This window comes from Aulonocara sp. 'chitande type north' Nkhata Bay, linkage group LG23, assembly GCF_057382095.1.
Source record: "Aulonocara sp. 'chitande type north' Nkhata Bay isolate Kocher_YH1m ecotype deep benthic linkage group LG23, A_spYH_male_GT1.1, whole genome shotgun sequence".
Lineage (NCBI taxonomy): Eukaryota > Metazoa > Chordata > Actinopteri > Cichliformes > Cichlidae > Aulonocara > Aulonocara sp. 'chitande type north' Nkhata Bay.
Window position 1 is genome coordinate 9,176,539 of NC_141365.1, and position 27,207 is coordinate 9,203,745.

General features: G+C 43.2%; 1 protein-coding gene across 11 annotated transcripts in view; it reads left to right on the forward strand.

The window, feature by feature from the left end:
* dab1a (DAB adaptor protein 1a) overlaps positions 1-27,207 on the forward strand; it is a 227,898-nt gene that overhangs the window by 196,647 nt on the left and 4,044 nt on the right. For 5 of the 11 annotated variants that reach the window (XM_086281773.1, XM_086281771.1, XM_086281772.1 and 2 more), the window contains 12 exons: positions 8,734-8,865; positions 13,504-13,623; positions 14,081-14,119; positions 14,566-14,628; positions 16,004-16,057; positions 20,348-20,494; positions 22,210-22,272; positions 22,391-22,487; positions 23,317-23,723; positions 24,350-24,545; positions 24,648-24,796; positions 26,197-26,293. In XM_086281773.1, coding sequence (XP_086137899.1) covers positions 8,734-8,865; positions 13,504-13,623; positions 14,081-14,119; positions 14,566-14,628; positions 16,004-16,057; positions 20,348-20,494; positions 22,210-22,272; positions 22,391-22,487; positions 23,317-23,723; positions 24,350-24,545; positions 24,648-24,796; positions 26,197-26,277 — 1,548 coding nt within the window. In that variant the 3' untranslated portion in view covers positions 26,278-26,293. The remainder of the gene's footprint in view (positions 1-8,733; positions 8,866-13,503; positions 13,624-14,080; positions 14,120-14,565; positions 14,629-16,003; positions 16,058-20,347; positions 20,495-22,209; positions 22,273-22,390; positions 22,488-23,316; positions 23,724-24,349; positions 24,546-24,647; positions 24,797-26,196; positions 26,294-27,207) is intronic. The other 6 variants (XM_086281777.1, XM_086281779.1, XM_086281778.1 and 3 more) reach the window with 6 other exon arrangements.

Here is a 27,207-nt window from a genome sequence, read left to right on the forward strand (position 1 = left end):
CCTGTGCATCAGTCAGCCAGATGGGCGGATGGATGTATGGGTGAACGAATGGATGGATGGCCTCTCTCTTGGAGTAGGGAAGGTCGTGCAGGATGGAGGGAGGTGGTGCTTGAGATGGAGGAGAATAAGAGGGGAGACATTAATCTAACAGAGGGCAGGCCAGCATGCCTCTCTTCCTGTCAGCCTCTCTCTTAAAACACACACATGTGCATATACATAGAGACACTTGTGCATTACTACCCTCTTCAACCCCTCTGGCCAAGTCTCAGAAAGGAGACAATACCAAGGCAGATGAAAAACTAGCATGAGTGAATTGCTGAAATGGTTAGTTTGCTCGCTGCTCCTCAGAGAGTGAAATCAGAAAGATCAACTTTTCTGCCAGTAGAAAAGACTACAAACAACTGGCGTCCAGACAATTCAATAAATTTCATTTGGGTCTTATCAGATATATTGTCACTGAATGGACCTACCCAATTTATAGTATTATTTGGTCTGTGGGGCTAGAGGAATGAAAGAGGCTGAAATTAGAGAAGGCCATAGGATGAGCCTTGGGGGGGGGGTGGCTGTGAATTAAGCAGTGCTTGTTTTCAATGAACAAGTTTCATCATTAATCGTTTTACACTAAGGATGAGAAAAGGTGGCAAACAGGGGATACAGGAATGTGATTTTTGACATCAAAATTTGTATTAAATCCCAACTATCTATGAACATGTGCTGACTGATGTGTGACAAATTCTTTTTAGGTTTTAATACGAAAATAGACCTATAGCCTTGTAATGTTACCAAACTTAAGCTGGTATTCGATCATTTTTAAGCATGCGGTAAGAAAACTGCTCCACTGGCAAAACACCAGGAAGGTTGTGAGCACCAATTGGAATTCGAACTTGGCCCATTTTACATTGGAAGGCAGAGGGTTAGATCAAGTTTTAGGTCAGACTGTGCCTAAGAAATCAAACAGATCTGTTGCTCTGATGTTTATCACGAACATCTTTAAACATGGTATGCAACCATCTTTCCCCACTGTTGCCTTAAAACCTTGTCAGTGTGGTTAAAGAGCGAACAGGTCTGATAAAGCAATTTCTGTGTCCCTGAACTCTATTTTCCAACAGCTCTGGCATCTGTTTGTCAAACACAACTCAGCCTTTTCACATCCAGACTCTTTCACGTGGAAGTTGAACATTGTCTGCGTAAATGGTCCTTGACTTCTTGTTGGAGAGAAGCCAGGTGGTCACAACGTAACTACAAACTAATTCACCATTAAGAATGAGGCCAAACAAGAGTGCATGTTATCCTCACTCATGCATTCGTTGTACACAAATGCAAAGTTAGCAGGAGACTCAGCAGGAGCCACAATGGAAACTAAGCCGGGTTGAAAATAAACTGGACTCGTGCTCTAAGCTGTCATTGATATGCCACCAGCTATATCACGTATCCACCATCCTTCTGTACTGATTTGTCTTTGTGTTTGGCACAAATACCCTACATTTGTGCTAAACATATACTACATTTACATAATAATATATTCTACGAGTGGGCTCCTATTTATAAATGTCACAATGAATCTATTCAAAACAAGCATTCAGACAGAAAATCACATTTGTTATATCATCATCATCCCTCTTTTCCTTCTACAATTAAAATTTAAATACATTTATTTTATGTTTGATGTTCAGATGCTTTTCCAAAACTTTAAAGAATCACTGCAGATGTGCTTTTTAAATCAATTTAATGTTTAATATGAAGTTCCCATAATAAATGTAGCTGATTAAAAACAAATATTTAAAAGAAATATAAACCACCAGTGATAATCAAAATTTCTGAAATTCCAAGTATGCAATTATTTTTCATCTGACGGAAACTCTTTTTATTTAAAACAGTGGACTCTCTTGATCTACAGTGTAGAGGTGGGCACAGGACGCTGCTTTTTATTTTTTAATCAAATGCAAAAAATAGAAAAAGACATGTAGGTTTATGCTTTAATCTTAAAAAGTACTTTAGGAAAAGATTAGAAAAAAGGGAAATCCTTACACACATTAAGGATTATATGTGATCTGATTGACACTGGCCAGGGGTGGGTACACATCACAAATCACACACCAGTGTTAATTCATAGCTTGCCTGATTTTAGCATATTAGAGGGGTTATGTCTGTCAGAGCATATCTTAACCTAATTAGTTTTACTTTGACATATAGTCAGAGTTAACAGGGAAGTAATACTTTGACCTAATTAGTTTTACTTTTATGCCCAGCTTGGCCACAGTAGTTCAAAATCTGTTTCATAAAATATGGTTATAGTCACATCTTTAGTGCCTTTAGTTGAGGAAAAAAACACCTCAGTATTGTGTCCTTTTAATTTCACTTACATTATCCATTATTTTCAGCCAATGCATGATGAACTGTGCGTATATAGTATTAAAATTAGTATCATGCTTCTTTCTTTGATTCTATATTCATACAGTTTTCTGATGTAGTGACCTTAAACCAGTGATTGCGAATGAAAGTTTGCTACACCCTGTGCTCTGGTTTATTAATATTAGCCGCCAGCACTTTTTAAACACACCTACAGAGAGGCCACAAGTGCTCTGATCATTTCAATCTCCTGCTGTAGCTTCAGCCTTTATTCTATTATGAACAGAGTAGTGCAGGTGCATGGCTACGGCCAGATAACATGGCGCCAGATCTTCAGAATGTACTTGAATTTACAAAATAATACATAAATAAAAGTTACACGATTTATATGCATTCAATTTATTTACTTGTCCAACTTGGTGGTTGTGGAATAGCTGAAGTCTATCCCAAGCTGTTACAGGGTGAAATGTAGAACTCCTGTCCATCACAGGGCTAGCATAGAGAGACAGACAATCACTCACATGCAAAGATCCACACACAAGACTAACCAGTTAACCCAGCATGCATGCTTCTCAGACCATGCTAACCTAAGTCAGCTCACCGTGATTAATGTCTAACAAAGGAAAAATAATGGCCTTTCACAAAAAATACGCTCAAAAAGTAAAAAGTGTGCTACTTTATTCTATATAGACAAGCTAAACTCCTAAACTTCTGGTCTCAGATTTGCTTAAAAACCTTTCATCTAATTAGAAATCCCAGTCTTCAATTAATTCAATACAAAATATTACATAGAGTGCACTATACAGGTCATCGGATGTTCAAGATGGGCTTTACGTCTACCAACAACTGCTCACACTGCCAAACCAATTCACCGGACAATTATATCCACGCTCTTTGGTTCTGTCCACCAGTTCAGAAGTTTTGGCGCGAGATATGTGAAGACTTATCGAAGTGTCTGAAATGTAACATTCCAACTTCCCCCTTAGTGTGTTTGTTGGGCAGCTTAGATAATGTCACTTCAGAAAAGAATATCGCCCATATGGTTTTCACTGCCCTATGCATAGCCAAGAAAACAGTCCTCATGAACTGGAAAAATAAAAATAATCTTAATTCTAACCAATATAGAAATTATCTATTAGATTACATTAGTCTTGATACAGCCTCTGCCACCACATCAGATCAATTGCTCTGGGCTCCTTTGATCAGCTCCATCACCTAGTGGGGGTGGGGGGTCATAGTTTGGTCCCGCCTTCACTGTTGTGATTGGTGTGGGGGTAGGGACAGGCTTAGGGCGTCGGGGGGTTCCCCGGAGGCATCTTCCTTGGGGGGCTCAACCCGGGGTAGCGGTCATGTCCGGTTAAGGGCTCTGTTGGCTCTCCGGTGACTGTTTCCTCGCGGCTGCGTGCAGCGGGGCTAGGGGAGGGTCTGTGCTGACGGACGTGGGTTACTGACCTGGTAGCCTGGCTGCCCCTGGGTGGGTCCGGGATGGGCGTGAGGTTCTGGGGGCGCTCCGTCTCTGGGCTGGGACCCGGACCGGGCCTCGGGGGCTTGGGTCCTGGTTGGTGTGTTGCCGGGGTTGTGGGCGGGTGGGTGCATGGGGGCCCAGCCCTGGAGCAGGGTGCCGCCGGTGTGTCGAGCCACCTGGGGGGCTCTTCAACTGGTGGGGGAGATTGTCACATCTTGCAGGAGCTTTCCTCTCCTCAGGAGCTCCCTCTGCAGGAGGGGGAGATACAGGAGAGGTGGAGGAAGATCTCAGCCTGGGTGTTTATTGTCTTATGTAGTCTGGAAGATGAGTGGATGGTGGGGTGGGTGCAGTTTTCTCTGTGGTGGGGTTGGGTGGACTGTCCCGGGCTCTGTGGGGCGGGGCGGCGCTGCTGCACTGGGCCCGGTCTGGATGGGCCTGGGCCCCCTTTCCCTGGCGGGTCGCGGAGTATGGGGGTGCCTACTGGGGTCAGCGGGGGAGCTGGCCCCAGGGAGGGGTCACTTGCCCCTCCCTTCCTTCCCTCCCCATCTCCAGCTGCCTCCCTCTTCCCGCTCCACCACAACCACCCACACATGCAGGGCCTTGGAGTAGGGGTATGTCACCAGGGTGCAGAGGAGGCTACCCGTCCCCCCCCCCCCCGTCCCCTTCTAGCTGCCTCTGCCTCAATTTTATCCCACAACTTAGACATTCACATTACTCACACTCTCATTACACATACATATAGGATCTTGGGGGTGGGCACGATACACGGAGTCCAAAGTACCATCAGGGTGTACACCCCACCCCTGGCATCGTTGCCCACCTCTCAATTTTAAATACACGTAGACATTGAGGGCTAGCAGGAGGGACCATGCGCTTACCTGCTGCTCTCTGGCAGGTAGCTCCATGCCCTCCTGGGTTTTAAATGCACCTTAGAACACACATGCATCAACATTACAATGAGCGGGTGGAGGGAGGTTCGGAGTCTTCTCTCACCCCCGTTCTCTGCGACCTGCTGGAGCAGGGGGGCTAGGACTAGGAGGAGGAGTTGGCCGTCCGACTGCGGTCTGGAGTGTGGAGCCTTCCTGCTGCTGCGGAGTCGGGGCGGTCTGCCTCCCCCCACCGCAGGGAAAAGGGAAACACCACCTGGGTCTGGGTGCAGTTCCCCCCTCCAGGGGCGGGGGCACCTAGACCCGGTTTGTAGAGTACGCTTGGGGAGTGTGATCGTGTGTACAACGTCTCTTTATGTCTGTCTCCACGTTGGTTGAGTGTGGAGTAAGTGCATATGAGAGCATGAGGGTGGGAATGGATGTTTGTATCTGTGTGTGCCTGTATGTCTGTGTCTATATGTCAGGTTGGGTGTCAGGCGCCACCTCTCTGGGGACATCTCAGGCCCTCCAAGGTTTGGAGGCCTATCTCCCCCTACCACCACTTCCCCTGCCAGTGGCGGACCCCCTCAGACATCGGTGCGTTGGTGGTTCTTTGTGTCCGGGGATGGGCGTCCAGGTACACACCGGCTCACTCCTTGGTGGCCGCTTATCGGGGCCTGGAGCCTGGGGCTCGCTCGGGCCACTTCGGAGGTGGGGTGCCCCCGGCCTCTCGGCCTGGGGCTCGGTCACTCAGGCGCAGCTGGCTGCCGGCGGAGCTCACGGGCGTGTCACTGCAACTCCCCCTGGCTTCTGCTCCGCGGCTGCTGAGTGAGCCCTCATCTGGGACTCTCCTCAGCTCTTTCTGGGACAGTGGCGCAGCTGCCCCTCTGTTGGTCTTCCTTGGTCTCTTGTGTTCTGGGGGCCTCTGGATGTCTGGAGTTTTGATCTCCTCCACACCTGCTTCACGCCCTGGAGGACGGGGCTGTGGCCCCCCCACACCCTCTAGCAGATTATTACATGAAGGAACCTTTTAAAAAAACAAAAAACAAGCGCGTCCATGCTCACAGGTGTACACACGGGTGATCACACCCACAAACTACACCCTTTTTGGCTCCTACCTCAAAGCACACTGTGTTCTGTTGATCTTATGTGCTGCACAATAATGTTTAACATTTAGTATTTACTGTCATATTCCCATATATCATTGTGATGTTGTTTATTCTATTACTCTTGTTCTCTTCTGCTTGCTTTCTTTTTTCTTTCTCAGCAGGTGATCCAGGTGATTGATATATGCATTTTTTTTTCTCTGCCCGTTCTGTTGGTTTTTGTCTTTTGCCCTTCTCCCCCGTCCCTCTTCTCAGCTGTTTCTCTTTCCCTCTTTCTTTCTCCCCTTCTTTCCCCCAGTCAAGTCTGTCCCGTATTCATTAAGTGAAAATAAAATAAACAATAAAAGGTGAATCAAATGGACCATTACGGCAAGGCTGGGATGGTCAGTTTGGTAAAGTAAATCCGTTGGGCATCTTTCTTTGCCTTTAGACAACAATTCTGATGGCAAAAGAGCCAAACGGGACAGGCCAAAAAAAAAAAAAAAAAAGACAAGCTAATGGAGTTATTTCCATGTTTAATTCAGTTCAAATATTGTTTCACACACGTATATTACAGAATTAAAGCAAGAAATAAAGAAACCTGGGTTAAATAACCAGACCTGATTTGAATCTGATAAAAAAAAAGCTAATTAAATCTTTAAGTTTAACTGCTAATCTCCCATCATGTTGTTCCTACTGGCTTAAGGCTGGATGGCCTCCACAGGCCCTTTGATGATGTCTCCCCTCCAGGAGAGAGAGATGTGACGATCGGAGATATTAGAGAGACAGTATCCTGCTGTTTCCCCTCTTCACTCCCAGAATAACAAGGAATATCTTGGTTCAGTGGCCAGCAACTGCTGAAGGGCATGCTGTCCACAGTCCCTCAGAGACACCGACGCTGTGTGTGAAAGATTGTGAGACTGGTACAGCACATCAACAGCGAGAAAAGCAGACCTCAGACCCAGTGTCAACTCTTTGAATCCACCTGTTTTTACGCAGTGTTTGAGCATCTATATCCAACTAAAGCAGGCCATGTTCAAAACATTAGATGACATCAGCCAGTATATAAGCTGTTAAATGAAAATGAAAAATTAAAGAAATGGGAGAAACACACGTTATGTAATTTATCCACCAGAGGACAGTTATGGCAACACACATCCAGCTTATCCATGCAGAGTCAGGCAGATTGGACAAAGTAATCCACGACTACCTGTGATAAGAAAACAATGCTTTTAAGCAGCATTGTCACATTGTTTTTTCTACCCTTTTCTCTAGCATGACACTACAAAAACATTCAAACCACCATAAAAATGCTAGTAACAGTCTTGTTGGCATAAATGTCTCATGAAGTGAAATCAAGTGTTGAATATTTCCATCATTAGTTTTGGAGCTTCAGTGGTGTTTTGACAAAATTTGAAATTATATGTGTAAAGTTCAATTTGTCATTTCCTTCCACGACCAGCATCTTAACTTGTTTTACCTTTGTGAGTAGAGTTTTGATTTTATTTTTCTACTCTAATTAGAGTTTGGCAGATATGTCAGATAGAACCGAGGTCCGCTACTTTATCATAACTTATTGAATCTTCCCATCCGTCCATTTGGACGGTGGGAGGAAGCCGTCTTCCCATTGCACTAAATTTTCTTCTGAAAGGTGGCACTTTCACCTTTGTACTTGTCTTAGATGTCAAGCACACAGAGAACCTAAAACCAGAAAGGGAGGTCAGTAATATGTTTTTAATGCTAAAAAAGTGACGTTAACTAGACCAAAGCTTCTGTGAACGTTTTCAGCTTTTTATTAAAAAAGCTGGTATTGATTATATGTATTTTTCTACTGTCTAAGCTCTACTTGCTACCAAGACAAAGTGAAGCAATTGAATTTATGCAGTCATTTAATTCTCTGCTCTCTTTGAATCAGAGTCCCTCTTTGTCACCGCACCACCCACCCAGAGATAATTCAATAACCTCTGCAAATGAGCTGTGTGTGTGTGTGTGTGTGTGTGTGTGTGTGTGTGTGTGTGTGTGTGTGTGTGTGTGTGTGTACATGTACATCCTTAGCTGCCAATTTCAGGTCAATCAGAGGTGATAATAACAATCATTACTCCAATTATTAAATTTAGAAGACATGACTCACAGAATGATTATCTGTTTCTGCTGAGGTGGTTGGTGTCTCTCTGTGTGTGTTTGTGTGTCATAGGTCCCGTGTTATACTAGTGTCACTCTACTCTGCCATGTCGCACTTCTGGAGTAGCTTCAGAGAGAGCAGATGTGTGTGTTTAGCCTCTGATGTATAAGGCTCCAACCCCTAGCATGCACTCAAGGGCTACTGGGTTATTATGTTGACTCTGTGTCTCTGCTCCCAGCATGCATCTGGCATAGACAATAACAACAAAGCAGACATTTAGTGTGACTAACAGAGGGGCTATTGCATATTATGCTGTGAATTGTGAGCGTGTGTTTGTGTTTGTGCGTGTTGTGAGTGAGGGCACAGATGAAGTGATCAAGTCGACAGCTTGCCGAGCTGTGATTGTCACTGATCCCCCCCTCTGTCCTCGGGAAAAACAGTGCCATCTGCCACGGGGCACAGGCAATGCCAGCTTGGCACTCCCCACCCAGACTAAACTAGAGAGGGCAGGGGAGCTAGAAACAATTTAATGTAGGATACAAGGTCTCCGTGTGACTGTGTGTTTTTGTGAGTATATACTTAAGGGGGTTTACATGAGATGATTATGCTTCCCACATGGTTTGGAAGTATAGATGAGTGCATCCTAACTTTCAGTTACTGGTTTGGAGCAGACAGTTAAATTTTTAACAAAGAATAAATAAACTTGCTTTTTATAAAGACGTAGAGTCAGTTTGCTTCTTATGTGTTTTTAAAACATATATATATATATATGTAAATACAGGGCTTTTTGTTTGCATCTTTACAATTTAAAGCTCATCTGTATCATTATGTCATTCCCTGCTACAGGTCCTCCAACACCACCATGCTGTCCATGAGATCTCTTACATTGCCAAGGACATCACGGACCACCGAGCCTTTGGCTATGTCTGCGGAAAAGAAGGGAACCACCGCTTTGTGGCTATCAAAACCGCGCAGTCGGTTAGTATTTATGTACATTCAGTCCAATAAGCGGAAAATGACCCCAAACCCCCACCTTTCACCTTCACCATTTTCTGAGCTCTTCCGACATTTACATTTGGAAATATCTAAACTAGTGCTGTCAGCGTTACTCTCGTTAAAATGACGTGAATGGGGCTGGACAGCGCTAACGCGTTAACGAGCTAACCGCGCTAATGCATTGATGCCTTGCAGCCCCACGCACGGGGCGATCAGCACTAACTCGCTAATAGAGATTTTCCGCGTTAATGCAGTTATGGCGTTAATGTCATCTTAATGAGATTAACGCTGACGGCACTAATCTAAACATAGTAAATAAGTGATGCTGGCCAGTGCTGATGTTACAGTCCTACTCCACTGTTATAGCTTGAAGTCTTTGGCGCTTCTGAACTGTTGGTCATGATTTAGATTTTCTAAAACTGAAAACAGAGCCCAGAGGATGTTCAGTATAGTTTCCTCTCACCCCGCATGAATAACAATATGGTATTTTATGGATTTTTCATCCAACGACACAAAAAGACGTTGTGTAGCCCAGCTCTCTTTGTGTTTAGGTTAATTTATGATTCATCAGGCTCTTTGCTCAGTAACATGAACCTCTTGACATTTAGATAAGGACCCTTGAATACCAGCTCATGTCGCTTTGTGCTGTTCATCAAACAAACTGTTTACCGAGTAGATCTGCAGCTTTAGGTTTTGTGTGTTCAGAACAGCGCAGCTTCGGTTCTGCGTCGGCATACTCTATATAATATTGAGTACTTCTTTCAGACCTTTTATGATTGTTGCTGCTGTTGTTGTATGCGCCTGGCTTGTTTCGTCTGGATTCAGCTGGCTCTCTCTGTAGCCATATTGATTTCCCATAGTGAGTCGATGAGGGTTTGAGTGTGTGTCACCAGCCCTAATGGCATATCCATCCTCCTAGGGCCATGAACCGTGGCTCTTTGACTGAGACAGATATGCGCCAGTCTGCACTCACAAATACAGCAGCCGCATTTCCATTAAAAAACAGTTGTTCAGAAAATGTTACCCTGCGTAACAGTGAAGCACAACGGTAAGTTCTCATCCGTCAGCTACGCTGCCTTTTGCCTGATGTGTGCCTGAGGAAAGGTCATAATTATGTTTTACTTCCATTTTCAGGATTTGAACCAGCCATCACTAACACTCAGACTATTAGTTGTGGAGCAGACAATAAGAGGGATGGAGGCACAGAGCTCATGGCCGAGGCTGTAATTGGAAAGTAACTGCTTTGATGTGAATTAACAAAGTGTCTCTGTTGTCATGAAGACTAAGACTTAAAGATGTTCCGAACAGGCCAATTTAAGGTCGCGTTCAAAAGTAATTGGCTTACCACTCAAATCAAAGTCTCAGGACAAGAAAGACATGTTTTATTTAGCCAGTTTTAGTGAAGATAGCAAGACTCTAATTGTGAATAGAGGATTGTCAGTCATTGTTATAACTTTTCTAAAAAAGTTGCAGCTGTAATTAGCATGACTCGCTTTGTTGTTTCAAAACCTAGGTTTCAATTTGTAGAGAGGCTACAGAGAGTTCAAATGTAGTTTAATGTATTACATAATTTATGACACAGTAACAGATTTAGCCAGTAAATCCTTTATTTTGAGCCCATAGAAATTATTTAAACAAAGTTAACAACATGAGTCTTTTTCTCTAAGTAGTCCACTTTTGCACATCCTCGTTTTTATTTTTCTGATCATTTTTCTAATGCACATGCTTCCTCGTGTAAATTCTCCTAAAGGTTTTCAACATGACTTCCAGATTTAACGATTTTCTGAATTTCATAAAACAGAAATAATTGAATTGAATTTAGACAAGACAGGTTTAACAAAAATCAGTTCACCAAGAAATACGTTCAGGAATATCCTCAAGATATTCCGCTAACAACCAACAGCAGAATTCAATTTGGGCAATGAGAGTGAATCTCTTGCATTAATATTTAGTAGAATTGGAGACTCATCTTCTGCTCTAAAATCCTGATCCGGGCAGATTTTATTAGAACTGTGTCTGCAGTAAAAGTCTTTATCGTTACTTTTTGTTGGAATCATTTATCAGGTTTGCCGTAGGCTATGAATTAGTCATCTGTGCTGAACTGAGGTTATCTCATCTCTCTGGTCCTATGAGCAGGCCACTCCTCCTCAAAGTTTTCTGCATTAGCACTTTTAGAATTCAGTGATTTTCTCTGCTCACTCTCTTTTCATACCTTGAGGTTTTGATCGAGGAAAAGCAAAAAAGAATGGGAGAGAAATCACAAGAGAAAGTGAGGATTAGAGCACGTATTGTCAAATGTAAAACGGATCTGAATTTAAAAGAGTGACAGTATGTTTCAGTGTTGGCTCAGCGGGAGAGAAGTTTACCCCAGTGTGTATGTCATGTGCCTTATTCGGCTCAGAATATCTTGCAGAAAGCCAACACTAAAATAGAACTACATTTTGCACAACATTCAGTCTATGAACTCTGGCTGCACTCCGCATAGCTCCAGTCAATAATTGATTAGGTTTGAAAGACCGTTGTACTATAAGACTCTTTGTTATTGCGCTGTGACAGTAGTTATAGGTTGTGAGTCATCTCGCTGGTTTGTTGTCACCACTTTTGTTCATTCGAGGAAAGAGGTACAAAGGTAACACAAGGCTACAATTTTTGCTGCGTGAAGCAATAGATCATGCAGTGACTGTGTTCACCCCCTGCCCGTTTCCATGAAAGTGTGCAGACAGCAATGTCTTAAACATACTTACGTGTTCTGAGTTACGTCACTTACGCCTCAAGGTCAGTGTTTAATTACTTGAAGTGGCACAGAAAAAAAAGTGGCACAGAATTTTTGGCATCCTTCCCACTGTCGCCAAAGCACTTGCTCATAGCGGTTCATATGATTGTTGAGGTTTTCTCTGTTGTATTATTGTAGGGTCCACCTTACAATATAAAGCGCCTTGAGGCGACTGTTAGAGGTGGGCGGAACAATCCAAATATCAATAGTGTCGATACCAACTCTGGTATTGGTATCGGATCGATACTAGCCAAATAGGATCGATACTTTGTTTCAGTAAGTAGCCCACTGAATTGTGTTAAATTATAGATTTTGGGGGAATTAAACAATACACCTCATGCACCCTATGAAACATGTCAAACAACAGAATTTGACCCAAAACGCTTTAGAGAAGTTGGAAGATGTGTTTTGTTGTGATAACTAAGTATTATAGAACGTAAAAATCAGAGTGAGTTAGTGGTGATGAGCCGTCTCTTAAGTCATCACACACTGTCTCCCGAACATAAGCTGCCTTTACAGGTTAAAAGTATCGGTACTGGTATCAGCACTTGGTTTACTTGGTATCGGATCGATACTAAAATCTGCAGTATCCCACAGCACTAGTGACTGATGTTGTGATGAACAAAATTGAATTACATTTTTTCTTATTTTTATACTGTGAAAAGATTCCTGAAAAGCTAGACAATTAGTCTTTCTTCTGTTACAATTTTATTTGGGCAATTTAAATTATGAGGGTGTATTCTGCTGGATCAGCTTTCTGTAGGTAGAAGTTGAAGTATAATCAAAGAAGAGCACTTTGTGTAATATATCTTTGAGAATGAAAACTTGTCAGATCCCGTACAGCAGTTTCTAATGCCTATTCTTTTTTCTTTTTTTTATCTCTACTATGTATCTACAGAATTACAAGTTAAATCTACAAGGAGCATTTAAAATGTTGCACGACTCTGTCTGTAAAATGCAAAGAAACCTGATTTTTATCCTAGATGACTTCTCCTTTTAAGTTAAATCACTCTATGGTCCTGTTCTAACCAGTTGTGCTTGTTTTCCTGCAATGCATACTGGATGTCCTCTAGTGTCTAGAAGTGGTGGCCCTTTGATAAGTCTTGGGGAACCACATCTAATTAGTTGGCACCACAATTCAGGTGTTTCCGGTGAGTGTTGTCCCTCACATGGTTCAAGACATTACAGTAGAGCCTCAGTCTGGAGGATTACCTCAGAGTGCACAACCCTGTGAAGGTAAAAAGCAGAACCTGCTCTTGGTCACACTCCTGACTGATGTGCTTTCTTCCACCTTTTACTCCAGAAACAGCTGTTCTGTATTTGGGTCACAGTCAGCGATCAGGGTCTCTTAATGGGTCATGTCAAACTCACTCACATCTTCACGGAAAGCTTCATAACTCAAAAAGAAAGCTCAGTAGAGACACAGAAGAGGCCTCTTCTCTGTGCATGTTTGTCAAATTGCAAATGCAAATCTGAAAAACTTGCAAGGGTAATGATCAGAATCACCTTTACTTGTCTTAAAAGTCAGAATTTACTAAAAAAGTTGAAGAGAAATGTGCACTTGTTAGAATTTAAAGCAGGGTGTGTGATAAAGTGACAGTGAGATGGGACAGATTAAATGTTTTGGCCTGAGGCCTCTGCATCATTAAAGTGAATGAGGTGGTATCTTTTTCCGCACTGTTCATGTCAGTCTGATCATGGCCTTAAACTCCTGTCGTGAAGTTGGGCAGGGAAATTAATCATCACATAACGAGAATGAACATGCAGTTCTTGAGTTCTGATCGGTGTTGTGCTCCTGTTAATGTGTGTGCCTGTGTTAATGGTTGGATAATGTGTCCTCGTCCTAGGCTGAACCTGTGATTCTGGACCTGCGGGACTTGTTCCAGCTTATCTATGACATAAAGCAGAGAGAGGAGAAGGAGAAGAAGGCCCAAAAAGACAAGCAGTGTGAGCAGGCGGTGTACCAGGTACTCTTCTCAACTCTCTGGTATTTTTTTTTCTTTTAAACAATTTCCTTAATCATCTGCCATAAGTATGATGAGGTTCATGTGAGAGACTCTTGACAGATGAGTCAGGTAAGACTTAAAAAAACATCAAAGAGTAACATACGGAGCACCCACTTTCAGGTTTCATCAGTGGTACCATCTGCCCATTGTGCTTATTCACCTTCCTCTGTTCTGTCTTCTGTACGTCTCCTGTTTAATTTTCTCTTTATCTCTCTGTCTCGCTCGTTCTCTGATGATTGCCAAATGATTATCTGAATGCTGGGAAGCCGCTATGTCTCGCTGTGCTTTCCGCCTACTCTCTCTACTTCACCGGCTTAACTCTCCGCCTCTTCCCTCTCTTCTGTCTTCTCACCCCTGCTCCTCTCTCCTCCCCGTTTGATCTCTCCCTCTCTTTCCTGCTGCCGCCGCTCATCTGCAGACAATACTGGAGGAGGATCTGGAGGACCCTGTCTACCAGGTAACTTCTTGACCAATCCCATTGCTGCTGTCACCTGCTGCATTTCTAGCCAGTCAGCTTGCTCCTCTGTGTGTGCACTGTGGGGAGACAGCTCCTGTTTGGGTAGATCTTCGTAATAAGCACAACACACGCTGTTTAGGGGTTTGCCGATGTATACAAAGAGACAGTAGGAAGCACTCATATCTGTGTGTTCGTGAGTCTGTAGCTGTGGGTGCATGATTAGCTGAGAGATGTGTTTGTTTTCTCAGTTGCTCTGGGTATTTATTACTGCTTAAAGCCTCCTCCGTGTGTCACTGGGATCTCTTCTTCAACTGCTTTTTAATGAGAACCTATTGACAATGCTGTTTGACTAATCACCTCTGCAGTTTTCTCTCAGTTTCTTTATCTTCCAATTTCCCTCCTGCTTCTTTTTCCCCCCTCTCTTTCCCGTGCTGCTGATGTTGTAGTACATTGTGTTTGAGGCGGGACACGAGCCCATCCGTGACCAATCAGAAGAGAGCATTTATCAGGTACTCACAAGCTCATCTTGTTTGCTTGTGTCTTATGTAGCTTTAAACTACAGTTACTGTGGTTAATCTGCTGACAGGGAGTTCCTAAAAGCGTTTAAGCTACAGAGATTTAATCACCTATTTACTGTCCAATCGGTACAAGCTGCATTACTCTTTAATGGGATAAATATACTGTGGCCTGCTCATAGAATTAATTGCCGTTTTTACACATGAAAACAGCAATTGTAGATACAGGAAATAAAGACTTTAAGAATCTGAGGCAAACAACCAGCCAACACTCTCCAGAGGGCCCTGATAGCTAAAGCTAGCTACTCCTGGGAGATGAGGCTTTCTCTGGGTGCACTCCTCAGAGATGTGGGTAGACCTCCGAGGGATAAAGAGGGGGAGGGTTGGGTGCGCGTGGAGGGGATGTGGAGGTTATTCCTGTTGTGTGTGTGGAAGGAAGACCCCTCCTCTTTTTCTCGCCTCCCCTCCCTCTTTTCCCAAGAAGATGAAAGAAAGCGGGGGAAAGAAAGATTAATCACCAGCCTCTCGTTTGATCTTTAAATAAAATGGATTGAAATAGAGGGAGCGCTGGCGCGTGCACAATCGTACGCAAACAAATACACGTACAAACAAACCCCCACACACACATCATGCGTAAAAAACGTGCGGCTCAGCCAGCCTCCAGCCACAGAGGAACTAATGTATGAATAAAGATGGCAGCTTCTGGAAATAAACATGTGAAAGAAGTAAACAAGGCATTGAAAGGAGGAGAAAGAATGGGACAGGCTGTGCTAGATAGATATCCACATTTTTCCTCTGTGCTATTTTTTGTTTTTCATTTACCACTCTGATTAGAGCACATCCAGCTGGGGAAGAATAAAACTTTGTTTCAAGCCTTGTGCCACTGTAGGAGAAATCAAACCATAGGAATCTCAGGATTCATACATATCAGCATTTTGCTATCGCTGCTCATTGTTTCTTCTCATTACACACAGACTCAGATCTATCTGACTGTGTGACATAGAAATATTACATGTCTCCATGTGTGTGACAATGTGAGTTATTACATGTCTGTGGATGTGATAAGCTGCCTTATCCATTCTTTATTAGAGAGAGAGAGAGACCATCGCCACAGGCTGATAGTCTTCTGATTAACCTAGTAAATGAGTTCTCACTCAAAAGATTTTAATTCTGATTATCCCTGCACACACACAAACACTTTACTAGTGATTGATATGATTCCAGGAGAGGCAGGTTACAGGGTTTTGTGTTGGCATCCAGTTTGTCGCAGTGCTGGAACAGTGATGAAGTGTAAAGTTTTATTGCTTAATTACTCCAGAGGTAACAGGCTCTCTTGGCTGTTCTCTGAATCTATTGGTCGATTGTATAGGTTCCCACCAGTCAGCAGAAGGAAGGGGTCTATGACGTCCCAAAGCGACACCCAGTGAGTGACCGTGTGTATGCCCGTGCCCGACCTCCCACCCCCCTCAGCCTGCCTCCCCCTCTCAGACAAACCTCTCAGCTGTCCCACGTGTTACTCAACGTGGAAAGCCTTTCTGCTTCAGCGCTCTCCCATCATGCGGTCATGTGGAAGCTCTAATTTCGCATTTTATTCTACTTCCTTTTAATATATCTCCCACACAGTGATCAGTATGTCTAATTTTCCCCTGAGAGGTTTGCTGGGATCCAGTGCCTCATGCAGTGTGCTGTGCTATTGTACTGCTTGTGCTGTAGTTATGGTGGCTGGTGCCGTTCTCCTCGTGCCCCGTGGTGCCTGCTCCTTATGGTTAACTGGGATAATGTGTGTGTTTGGATGTTTGTGTCATGTCAGCTTTCTCAGTGAAGCATGCTTGGCTGTGGTTTGGCCAGTCATGAAGCTTGCATGATGTTATCCCAGACTGCACTGATCACGTATTTTGTCACTGTTATATTTTCGTAAAAATGATGTTATTACGTCTGACTGTAAATGTGCATGACATCATATATTTAAAATATACTTGAGCTTTGTTGAGCAGTTTTTCACCCTGTCTGTGCCTTTTGAGTGAATGTTTGCAGTGGAAATCTGTATTCCTGTTTGCGTGTGTACATGCAAGCCTCTGTTCACACTGCCGGTAGTTATAATGAAAGATGACCTTGACCACTGTCAGGCTGTGCTATACCTCAGCTGCTCTTTATCTGCCCATAAAGATGGAAGTTATATTGCGGCCTGATTTAATCTACTAAAATCTTCACACTCACAATAATCAAGCTGTTGATCTGCTGGTGTGTGTTTTGGTTTATGAGTATTTGAGCTTATATTATTTGAACACACACTCCCATTTAGCTCTAATTATTTTGTAGAGCTCACCACCAGTGCCTGAAATCTCTTTGTGTATTCCACTGCTGTAATAGATTGCTAAACTGGACTCCTCAACGTCACTACTGGCAGTGACGATCTCACTCTATGAATTTTGGTAGTCTTGAAATCAGTCTCGCAGTTTTCTGGCTGTATATTATCCCCAGATTTAGTAAGAAGCTTACAGGCACTATAGTATTTCTGTTCTCTCCTCACCCAGCCCACAACACATGCTGTTATTTGGATTGCCTTTGTGTTGGCAGGTGTCTGAACGTGAACAAATCCAATATTTCTCTCTTGTTGTGCAACCAATTGGGCTAGTCAGTCCATTGTGGCTTAAATAAACCAGATTCAAGTCTTTTGTGCTTCCCAGTCAGTTGGAATGTGAGCATAGATCACAGAAATATAAATGGACCAGAGAATTTTTTTTAATTTCCTTTGTGGCAGACAACTTGTAGGGTAATTTGCAGATACTTTCATTTAAATTAAAAATAAAATCCGGGCATCAAAGGGTTAAAAAGTGCTGCTGCGCTGATCTCTCTGTGGATTAAATGTTTCGAGCATGTTGCTCTTCAGTCAGTAGTGTGACACCAGAAGTCAAACTCTAGCCATCTTATCATATTGTAAATATATGCACGCTCCTGATGTCCAAGTAAGGTTTATTTATATAGCACTTTTTAAGACATTAAGGTGTTAAAAACACAGTCAAAATGAACACATCTGAATCAAGTAACACACACAAAAACATGACCCTGTCTGAATATGATTTTTTTAAAGGATACCACAGAGTTAAGGGTGCAAATTGAGAGAAGTAAGCTGTTCCACAGGTTTGGAGTTTACAGCTCTCATTAGTTTTCAGATGGGTACGTGGAATCACAAAAAGAGCTCTACCTGTGGATCTACAGATCCAGTTTGGTAAATATGGAGTTATTATGGTGAAAGGAATTTAAGGGAAATTTTATGGTTATATGAAGTGACAACTTGGTTTTCAGTGTTGCTAAAATAAAGTTGAAATAATGTGTAAACATAGACATTAGGATGTAATCTTCTTATTCTGCTGTCTATGGCAGAAATGTTGGTAGCTGAGTGACCAGACACAGCAGCAGGTTTGTTATTTGTAGTGGATTCAATATTTATTTTATTGACAATAGAAATTCACCGTCCTCTCAGAGGGACTGACAGTAGACAACAGTGCAACATGACATCGATGTACACAGTACACCTAGATGAAATGATCTCATCGGCTGAAATGTGACCTCCTGTCTAAAGCAGTCTCTTCTCTTGTTTAATCTGTCACCGTCTTAAATGATGGCAAATCAATAAAACACACACACGCACACATAAAGCGATTCCAATCTACTGAGCCCTTGACCCTCTGGGACCTGAGCGAGTCTGTTGAATCAACAGCAGCCCTCAACACCTTAGAGTTCACATGCAGAGGTCAGTGTATTTCCACCACACATCATGGCCAACTCAAACACTGTACTACCTTAATAGAATATGACTGTAGACTGCTTATAAAAGATGGACAAGTGATTACTTGGTGACTTATTAGTAAAACACAAGATTGCCGTTAATAAAACTGAAGTGCAGACTTTGTGCTGTTTGTATGGTAAGCACACAGAAAGGCATATTTTTTGTTAGGTAATTGCAGTTATTATGAAGGGGGAAATGAGTGATAGAAACCCGAAGTAGAAGGCTGTGAATGTGTTTATTCCAGTGTTAAAACTGGGTATTTTAACACTGGACTTTAAGGAGATTGACTCACTTTGGTATCAACCTGAATTTGAAAGTTGCAGAACTGCAGATATTGGCACTCATGCATTGGCTTCAGTAGCATGATCAGTGACATCATCACAAATATTTAGCTTGTTGTTGATTTTGTGGCATTTGGAACAAGTATTCCCAACAGGGAAGATGATGGAAAAACTATCCAATGGCAACACTCATAACACGGTTGATGGGCGTTTCTTCTCTGCCTTCTTTATTTATATATCACCAAACAACTGATACTGGCATACATATTGGTCGGGCTCTATAAATTACATTGTGTGTGTTTGTGTGTGTGGTGGCCTGTGAGACAGAAAGGGAGAAAAAGAGCTCTAAAAATTAGTTATTGTTATCCATTGTGTGTCCGGTTGTGTTATGAGTTTCGTTGTGTGTGTGTGTGGCTTTGCGTGTGGCAGGTCAGCAGGGGTTTTTTTTTGGTGCGTGCCAATGTGATCAGTCACACGGCAGGGGATCAGCAAGGTGGTGTTAATTAAAGGGGATGCGTTAATTGTATGCAGAACACATGTGCACAGGTAATTACTGTTTCCCTAGAGACGGCTAATTGATAGGTGGCGGCAGTACTGATAAAGATAAAGGGCCAGGTAAAGAGATGGCGAGAGTGTATAATGGGCGCAGAGGGATAATTGGCAGGGCAAAAGAGAGAGAGGGTGGTCAGACTGGGAAAGTGAAGGAAGAAAGATGGAGAGAAATAGGCAGCAGCAGAGTGGAGCTTTAAGTGATGAACACAGCAGATCCTGCATGATTTAAAATATGCTCCACCCATCCAAAAAACATCAGATGGATTAAAATTTAGATTTTTAATAAAAATTAATATGGTTAGTATTGAGCAATCTGTTATTGTTCTTTTCACTGTCAACTATTGCTGGCCATATCTCATGCTTTCCTGCAACGAAAATAATACATTCACGATTGCTGTCATTCAGTGAATACTATAGCTCTGCCAGACCAATCTGACGTCATTTTTTAGTGCCAGTGTTGGTGAAAGGAACCGCAAAGCCCATCACTGTGCTGTAGCCTACAAAATGTAGTTGTTTTGTGCAATCAGATTGGAGTGCAAAATACATGGGAGTAGTGTGTTGGTATGACCCTTTCACATGTCTTATTTTCCCCGGCTATAGGTTTTTAATGGCAAATGGGCTTTTTCCAATTATGTACTCCCTCACTGTGCTCTCACATGAAGCATGTTAGTTAAACCAGCTCTGTTTTCTATGTCTGCCTGCTTGTCAGTCTCACACTGTGGTTCCTGACGCATGGGAGCAGGCTTTACAGAAACACAAATAGGGTTTAAACCCCAGCTCAGTGCTGTAGTTTAGACAAAAGGTAGGGATGATCTTTAAACCTCTTTAAATCTTCACTTGGTCTAAGTCAGACAAGAAGAACACTGTTCTGTGACTGCGTGTGTGTGTGTGTGTGTGCGCGTCCGTGCGTGCGTGTGTGTGTGCATCACTAGAACACCTGCAATCCATCATGTTCCTCTCTTTAAAGAGACTCATTCCACCTCCCTCTGTCCTCCTCTTTCTCTCAGCGTGTATGAAAGATAACTAACATGTTTGTGTGCGAGAACATTTTCATCCCACCTGCCATCTAACACTGGGGTTGTGATTGCAGAATGGACATAAAAGAAAACCCCACCACCACCATCACCATCATCAACATCATCATTCTCATGAACAACCCCTTCACCAAGAACAAACCGAACAGCAGCAGCAGTCGCAGTCACATATGATAGACTTAGACCTGGATATGGTGACTCAGGTAAGTTGTTACAGTATACTAACATGCACTTTGTAGTTCAAACTAATGCAATGTTCAAAGCTCTAAACAGGGAACATACTGTCCTGAGCGTTAGTTGCCGTGAACTACTCTTTAATCACGTCCTCAGATGATCTTTGGTGTTCGCATCCTCGTCTGTACCTCCAACTCTGTTCTTCTGTACTCATAAGTGACCCCAACTCTTAACCTCTGTCATTTATGAATAAAACATGCAACCTTGTTGTTGCCATAGTAACCAGGTTCAGGCAGGAGTAAAGTCAAGAGCCGCATGGGTGCACCCATGCATTCATGCCGCCGTGGTGTCCATGTGTGAAAGAGGACAAGCCAATGGAATAGAGAGAAAAACTCTCACTTAGCTCAGAGCGGAGGTCCTTTAAGGGCGGAGTAGACGTAAAGGTCATAGTGTCTGTCAGAGAACTGGTGTGGGGGTCAGCAGGGTTAGCCGACAGCAGCGGTCATCGCGGCTCCGAGCACATTAATAAAGCATTCATAACACTATGATAATCACAGCAACCTGACCTCACCAACCCGCCGCCGCACACGTAAAGAATATTGAGCGAATGGAAACTGGACAGAAGGTCTATAAATATTCAACTTCCTGTGCTGTTTGAACACTCTCTGCAGTACATTTTCCCCGTGCATGTGGTTTCACATTAAAGAACATCAGCACGGGCTCTGTCATTGACGAATGATTCATTGATGAATGCCAGAGGAAATTTATTGTAAAGTTAGAAAAACTCTTAAAATGTGTTCTGTGAGTGGAAATCCTTTTATCAGTGCCTGTGAATGCACTATTTTGTCTATCTTGGATATCTGGCTTATCTTGTTGATTCCATTTTGTCTGCTTTGCTAAACTCTGCTGCAGCCGTAGTATATATTACAACTTCCTATCCCTCTTAGTAAAAAAAAAGCCTTCTAGACTAATAATGTAAAACACCATGCTCACAGATCCATTTTCTGATACGTGTAAAAAGAACTTTGTGGTCTATGCGTGACCCAGGAGAGTGAACAAAAGGGAAGATATTCTAAGAACATTCATTATCTCTAAAGAATTTATCTGCATCCATGATTTATGCTAATCTCTGACCATGTGTTCAAGGCTTAAATTCCTTTATCAACTAAAAATAGACTATCCTTCACTTGCCACCAGCCTAAAGATATTAATAATGTGCAAAAAAAGAGGCAGATACTAAAGTGAAGGATCATGTGAAACTGTGAAAGGAAACAGAGTGGTACAGAACCAATCCGGATTGAATACAAAGGCTGCTGTCTCCGATAGTTATTCCCTCTGGGACATACCACATATCGTCCACAAGAAGGAAACATTAATGACTTGTCCAAAAGACGACGCTGCTACAATAATGATACTAGAGGGTGTGGTAGTCTGCTTTTAGATCCACTGATGGAAAGAATCTTTATCTGAAGCAGATGACAAAGATTGTGATAACTCCTGGTAGGTATGCCATCATAATCAATCATTTCATCTCATTATCCCATCTCTCCACACCCCTCTTTTACCTCTTCTGTTGCTGCCAAAGTCCTCAGGTAGGTAGCTCTAACATACCGAGCTAATGTCGCGTCGCATGCGGTGTATGATGCACGTTGCACTGGAATGTAGAGCGATTCAGAAATTGCATGTAGTCTAATATTCCCGCGATTGTGCCTGACTGCTATTATGCGCTTTCTCTAATTCTCAGAATATCAACCAATTAGAAATTTTTGGAGACATGTCTACGCCTCCTGACATCACCTCTCCATCTGTGAGTAGCCGTTATACATACACAGTCTGTGATTTACATCTTTTGAAATAATACCGGCATCTCCACTGAGTTGTCTCCTTTTCGTTGTCCGCCTGACCTCCAACCACAACCTGCACAGACTCCCGCCTCTCCAGCCAACACCCTGGACCCCTCACAGGGCTTGCAGCCTCCCACGGAACTGTTTGCTCCCTTCAATCCTGCGTCTGTGCCCTCAGGTAAGACCTTGTTTACGTTCTGCTTAAATACAAGGCTTCTAAAAGCCAGTGGGTAACAAGCTCAGCAGGAGAGACATGAAGGCAAACTGGAGACTAAGAAGATTCAGATGCAGGGGGCATCTGAAGAAGAGAAGAAAAGGGGTTGTGCTGAAATAAATATAGAGCGATGGAGTAGAAGCGAAACGTAGACGAGAGAAAGAGGAGAAAAGGTGGCATTGGTTGTGTGTTGAATATGAAAAGCATTATTATCCCGCGGCCTCAGATGCTGCTGATTTACTTGTGGCTGAGCCAACTGCGTCAGACGGGGGAAAGTAATAAAACATGCCGCGATGATTGTAGTGAAGACTTCTTTGTGCACAGAGCTACTGTGTATCTCTTTTATTCACTCCCCTCATCACCTCTGCTTGCCTCCTCTTTTCAGTTCTCTGTGCATGTGTCAGAGCAGCCAAGGTTAAATGTCAACTTTCTCCACTGTAGTTAGCAAGCAGAGACTAGAACCAGGAGACTAGTGAGTGTGAAATACGAAACAGCTTTTACTGATGAATCTGAGTGATTTTAATGAGTGTGTTGAGTTCTACCTTTTCATAATGACTCTGCCTCATTCTGGAGGTAATTATAATAGTTCACCATGACCATTAAGAGACACTGCATTAGCTGCGGGCAAAAGTAGGGCAGCACTCTCTGGTGATGCATGTGCAGGTTTGTGTGTGGAAAAGCAGGCTATGCACTGTGGATATTCGAATCACTTTCTCTTTTGTCTTCTTTTCTTACTCTTTTAAAATGGCGCAGAAAAAAATGAAATAACTTATCTCAATCCACTCACAACCAGGTTATGTGACGATGGGAGCAGTACCTCCTGGCCACTGGTCCCAGCAGGCTTTTGCTGCCCAGACTCCGCTGGCCTTCGGGGTCCAATCTCCTCTAGGCCCGGTAGCCCAGGTGCTGCCAGGTGGCCAGCCTCTCATCTGGGGCCAGGCCAACATCTTCCCTGCCACCCAGCAGCAGTGGGCAGCCATGGCAGCAGGAGCCTTCCCCCCCACAGCCTACCTCCCAGCCCAGCCTGTGGGCACCCTGCCCGCCGCCATGTTCCAGACTCTCACCCCCGTCACGACTGTGACTCCAGCCGGCGAGAGCCATTCGAGCACTGGAGCCAGTGCTTCAGCTCCTTCCCCTTCAGCATCTTCGAGTCCACAGCATGGGGAGAGAGGAAAGAAGATGGGAAAGGAGATGTTCAAGGTGGGGAACTGATGAATACAGAGACGATTTTTACAAATAGTCTTCATAGTCCCATTCAAAATAAAAACTAAATATTAGTTTTTGCTCCTTGAATAATTTATCACAGTTAATTTTCTAATTTAAGTATTTTTTTAGAGTTGCACTATGTCTGGGACCAGTTTTTAATTGCTTGGGTAAGTCTGAAACAAGCCTTAGGGTGCAAAGAGTCATAAAAGTGGGACATGTAAGTACAAATGGACAGTCATACATATTTGGGTTGTATTTGATCATTTTAGCTATGTTGAGCAAATTAGCCTCATTTAACCCTTTAAAGGCTTCCAAAAAATTACATTTTTGGAAATACATTTTGGTTCACATAGTTAGGCCACATACAAACACATCAAAAATGCACATTTTTTCGGATTCAACTAATCTGTAGTGTAAATACATACATATTCATATCAGAATTTTTCACTTGTAAAATCTCATCTATGAGAGAACATATTTCCCCAATCTGGTGGTGTTTTCATCAATAAAAAGGCTGCAAAACAGGCAGTGATTTGTACAGTAACCTGAAACAAAGGTCACTAATTGATTGTCCACACTTTCAATGTTAACCTTGCTGACCAGTCTCTGTCTTCCTTTAGGATTTTCAGCTGGCGAAGCCTCCGGCCATGCCTTCGAAGAAGGCTGATCAGCCCAGTTTAACAGGAACCTCAGAGGCGTTCAGCACTTACTTCAGCCGTGTGGGCACTGCCCAGGACACAGATGACTGTGATGACTTTGACATTTCTCAGATGAATCTGACACCAGTCACCTCCACAACACCATCCACCAACTCCCGTGAGCGCTCTCTCCGTGTCTGTCTGTGCTGTGTAACACGCTTTTTCTCTTATCACCATCCAGCGTGTAGTTACGCCTTAATTGTTCTGTCCTCCTCTGCAGCACCCACCCCAGCTCCCAGGCAGAGCTCTCCCTCAAAATCCTCAGCCTCTCACGTCAGTGACCCCCCCACCGACGCCACAGACCCCCCCACCGACGACTCGTTTGGCGAGGCAGAGGGCAGTCCCAGTCGCAGTGGAGAGGAAGATGCTGTAAGTGTGGTGTGGTTTGGTGTGTGAGAAATTTTTGGAGTAAGCCAAGTGTGTGCGCCTTTTTAATAAGTCACTTCTTATGCTGCTATAACCTGCACAGCTTGTTGAGATCTGCTGATAAATAGCCTTTGTAGCCGTGTTGGCGGGCCAGGTAATCACTCTCGCTGATTAGGGGGCCGACGCTGTTGTGTCCTTTAGTGTGAGAGTGTGTGTTGGTGTTTGTGTCAATGCATATGAAAATGTGCACGTCCAGTGTGGGTTACTGTGGAAAAATGAGCAGTAGCATGCATGAGTATTGGGTTGAGTGTGTGCATGGTCAACACAGCGTTAAATTAGCTGGTGAAATTGTCAGAGACATCATTAAGCTGTTATTAATACCAGCAAGGTAGCATCCATACATCACTACTTCTATGTGGACAGACTCATCTGTGGTGAGATATAGGAAGCGTAGTGCCCCAATTCTTCTTCCAGGGGCAATTAATATTTATTTTACCTGTAGCACCTTAATCTGGGGCAGAAAAATGGGTGAAATTAAGGAGGAGTGAGAAGATGGAGAGAAAATAGAAAGATAAAACGAAAGAAAATGGGGGAAAGAAGGATAGAACGTCAGATTCTTAGGGAGTGCCTTTGACCAAAGTCCTTGTAGAATCTGTGACCTTCTAAGAAGCAAGACTTTTCTAGTTCTTTCCCTGCCATTTTCTTCCTGTCTTCCAATTACTCTTTTTTTTGTTTCTTTCAAGCTTGCTTCTCTCCTCCCTCTCGTCCTTCACTCCCCAGGCGTGAAACATTAGTTTTATGCCTCCAATCCAGCTATTATTGAAAAAATAGAGGACTTTCACACTGCTGAAAATGTCACCAGCCCTGAATAAGACACAGAAGCTTTGACCAACCCAAAGACATGTGCATTGGTGGCGACACTGAGTGAGTGCGGCGAAAAGGTTACAAAAAAAAAAAAAAAAAGCGAGAGGACTGGAAAGATGGAGCAAACGCAGAAAAACAACCTCCCACCCTTTTGTGGGTTGAGGTGCAAAAAGCAGAAGTGTTTTAGGAAAAAAAGCAGTGGATCAATAGAAGTAACTCCACAAAGGTTTTCATAACACACCACTGTAAATGAGTGCATGTTTACTGTTTGTGTGTATTTGCAAAGAAGTTTCTATAAAAGGAAAAGCTGCGATGGGCTGTGGTTTTCTACTCTAAGTGTCTGTGTTCCTCCTTCAGAGCATTAACAGCTTTACTCTTTGCTTCCTGTTTGCTCTGTTCTTGTAGTTTATCAATCAAGCGTTCTGTCCTTCAGATTTATTCTTCTCTGTCTGTTTTCCCTTTATTTCCTTCTTATACTCTTCCATGGACCTTCCTTTCCACCCTTTCCTCTTCCTTCCTTTCCGTCTTCCACTCTTTAGGCATGTGGTTCTGGGTCGCCCTGCCCCAGCGAGACAGCAGAGCCCAGCCCAGATCAGGCCAGTCCAGAGGCTGGGAGCTAGATAGCAGCAGGGCAAGGTAGGTATCAATACCTCTCCTTCCCCTCTTAACTCCTTCAACTCTCTGCATGTATCTCTTCTTCTCATTTACTGTTGCACCTCCCTTACATAAGTGTGTTGCATCTTTCTGTTTTGTTTTTTTTGCATCAGTGGTTACATTTTCACTGTTTTACCTGTTTTCATTGCCTCGTTAACACAAGTTCAAAGGATGGCACACGTGTGGTTTGGTTTTAATGCTTTATCATGTGTGGGAATTTTTTGTTTTGTAAGTATCTGTTGATGATGAAGGTGTTGTGCATGTGTGACTTATTGGAAACAGTGTGCGACAAGTTCATCACGCAACATCACTTTGGCCATAGTGCTCTCATTGTGTTCTGTCATTCTGATGTGCACCTAAATCACGCTCAGTTCTCTAAATAGCACACGTCTCACTTGGAAATTCAATAGCGTGTGACAGCCAATCAGAAACTGTGCACTTCAGTGAGCAGGATGTCTTTTGGGATTTGTGTGCAATATGCTGATCTCAGTTGTTTGGCTTAATTTGATCAGGATGTATGCTCACATTTTATGCATTATATACAGTGTGCAATGTCACTTAAGCACCAGGCACCAATGTTAACCGTTGAGCGATATAGACAGGCAGTCACTGATGACGGGCATGTTTTCACACTTTTTGCACTTTGTTCTACAGTGAAATTCACAACTTTCATAAGCTTGAACGTTCTATGAGAAGCATGTCAATATGCGGTTTGCCTATTCAATGACACACAAACACACACACACACACTCCAAGAAAAAGAGCCATTTTGATCCCTGCCTCCCTACCCGGTGTCCTCTCCCACACAATTCCCGACTGTGGCTCCTTAATGATAGCTGCTGGCACTCACACCAGAAAAAAATGTGATGGTTTTGTTTTCATCAGCTAATACTGGA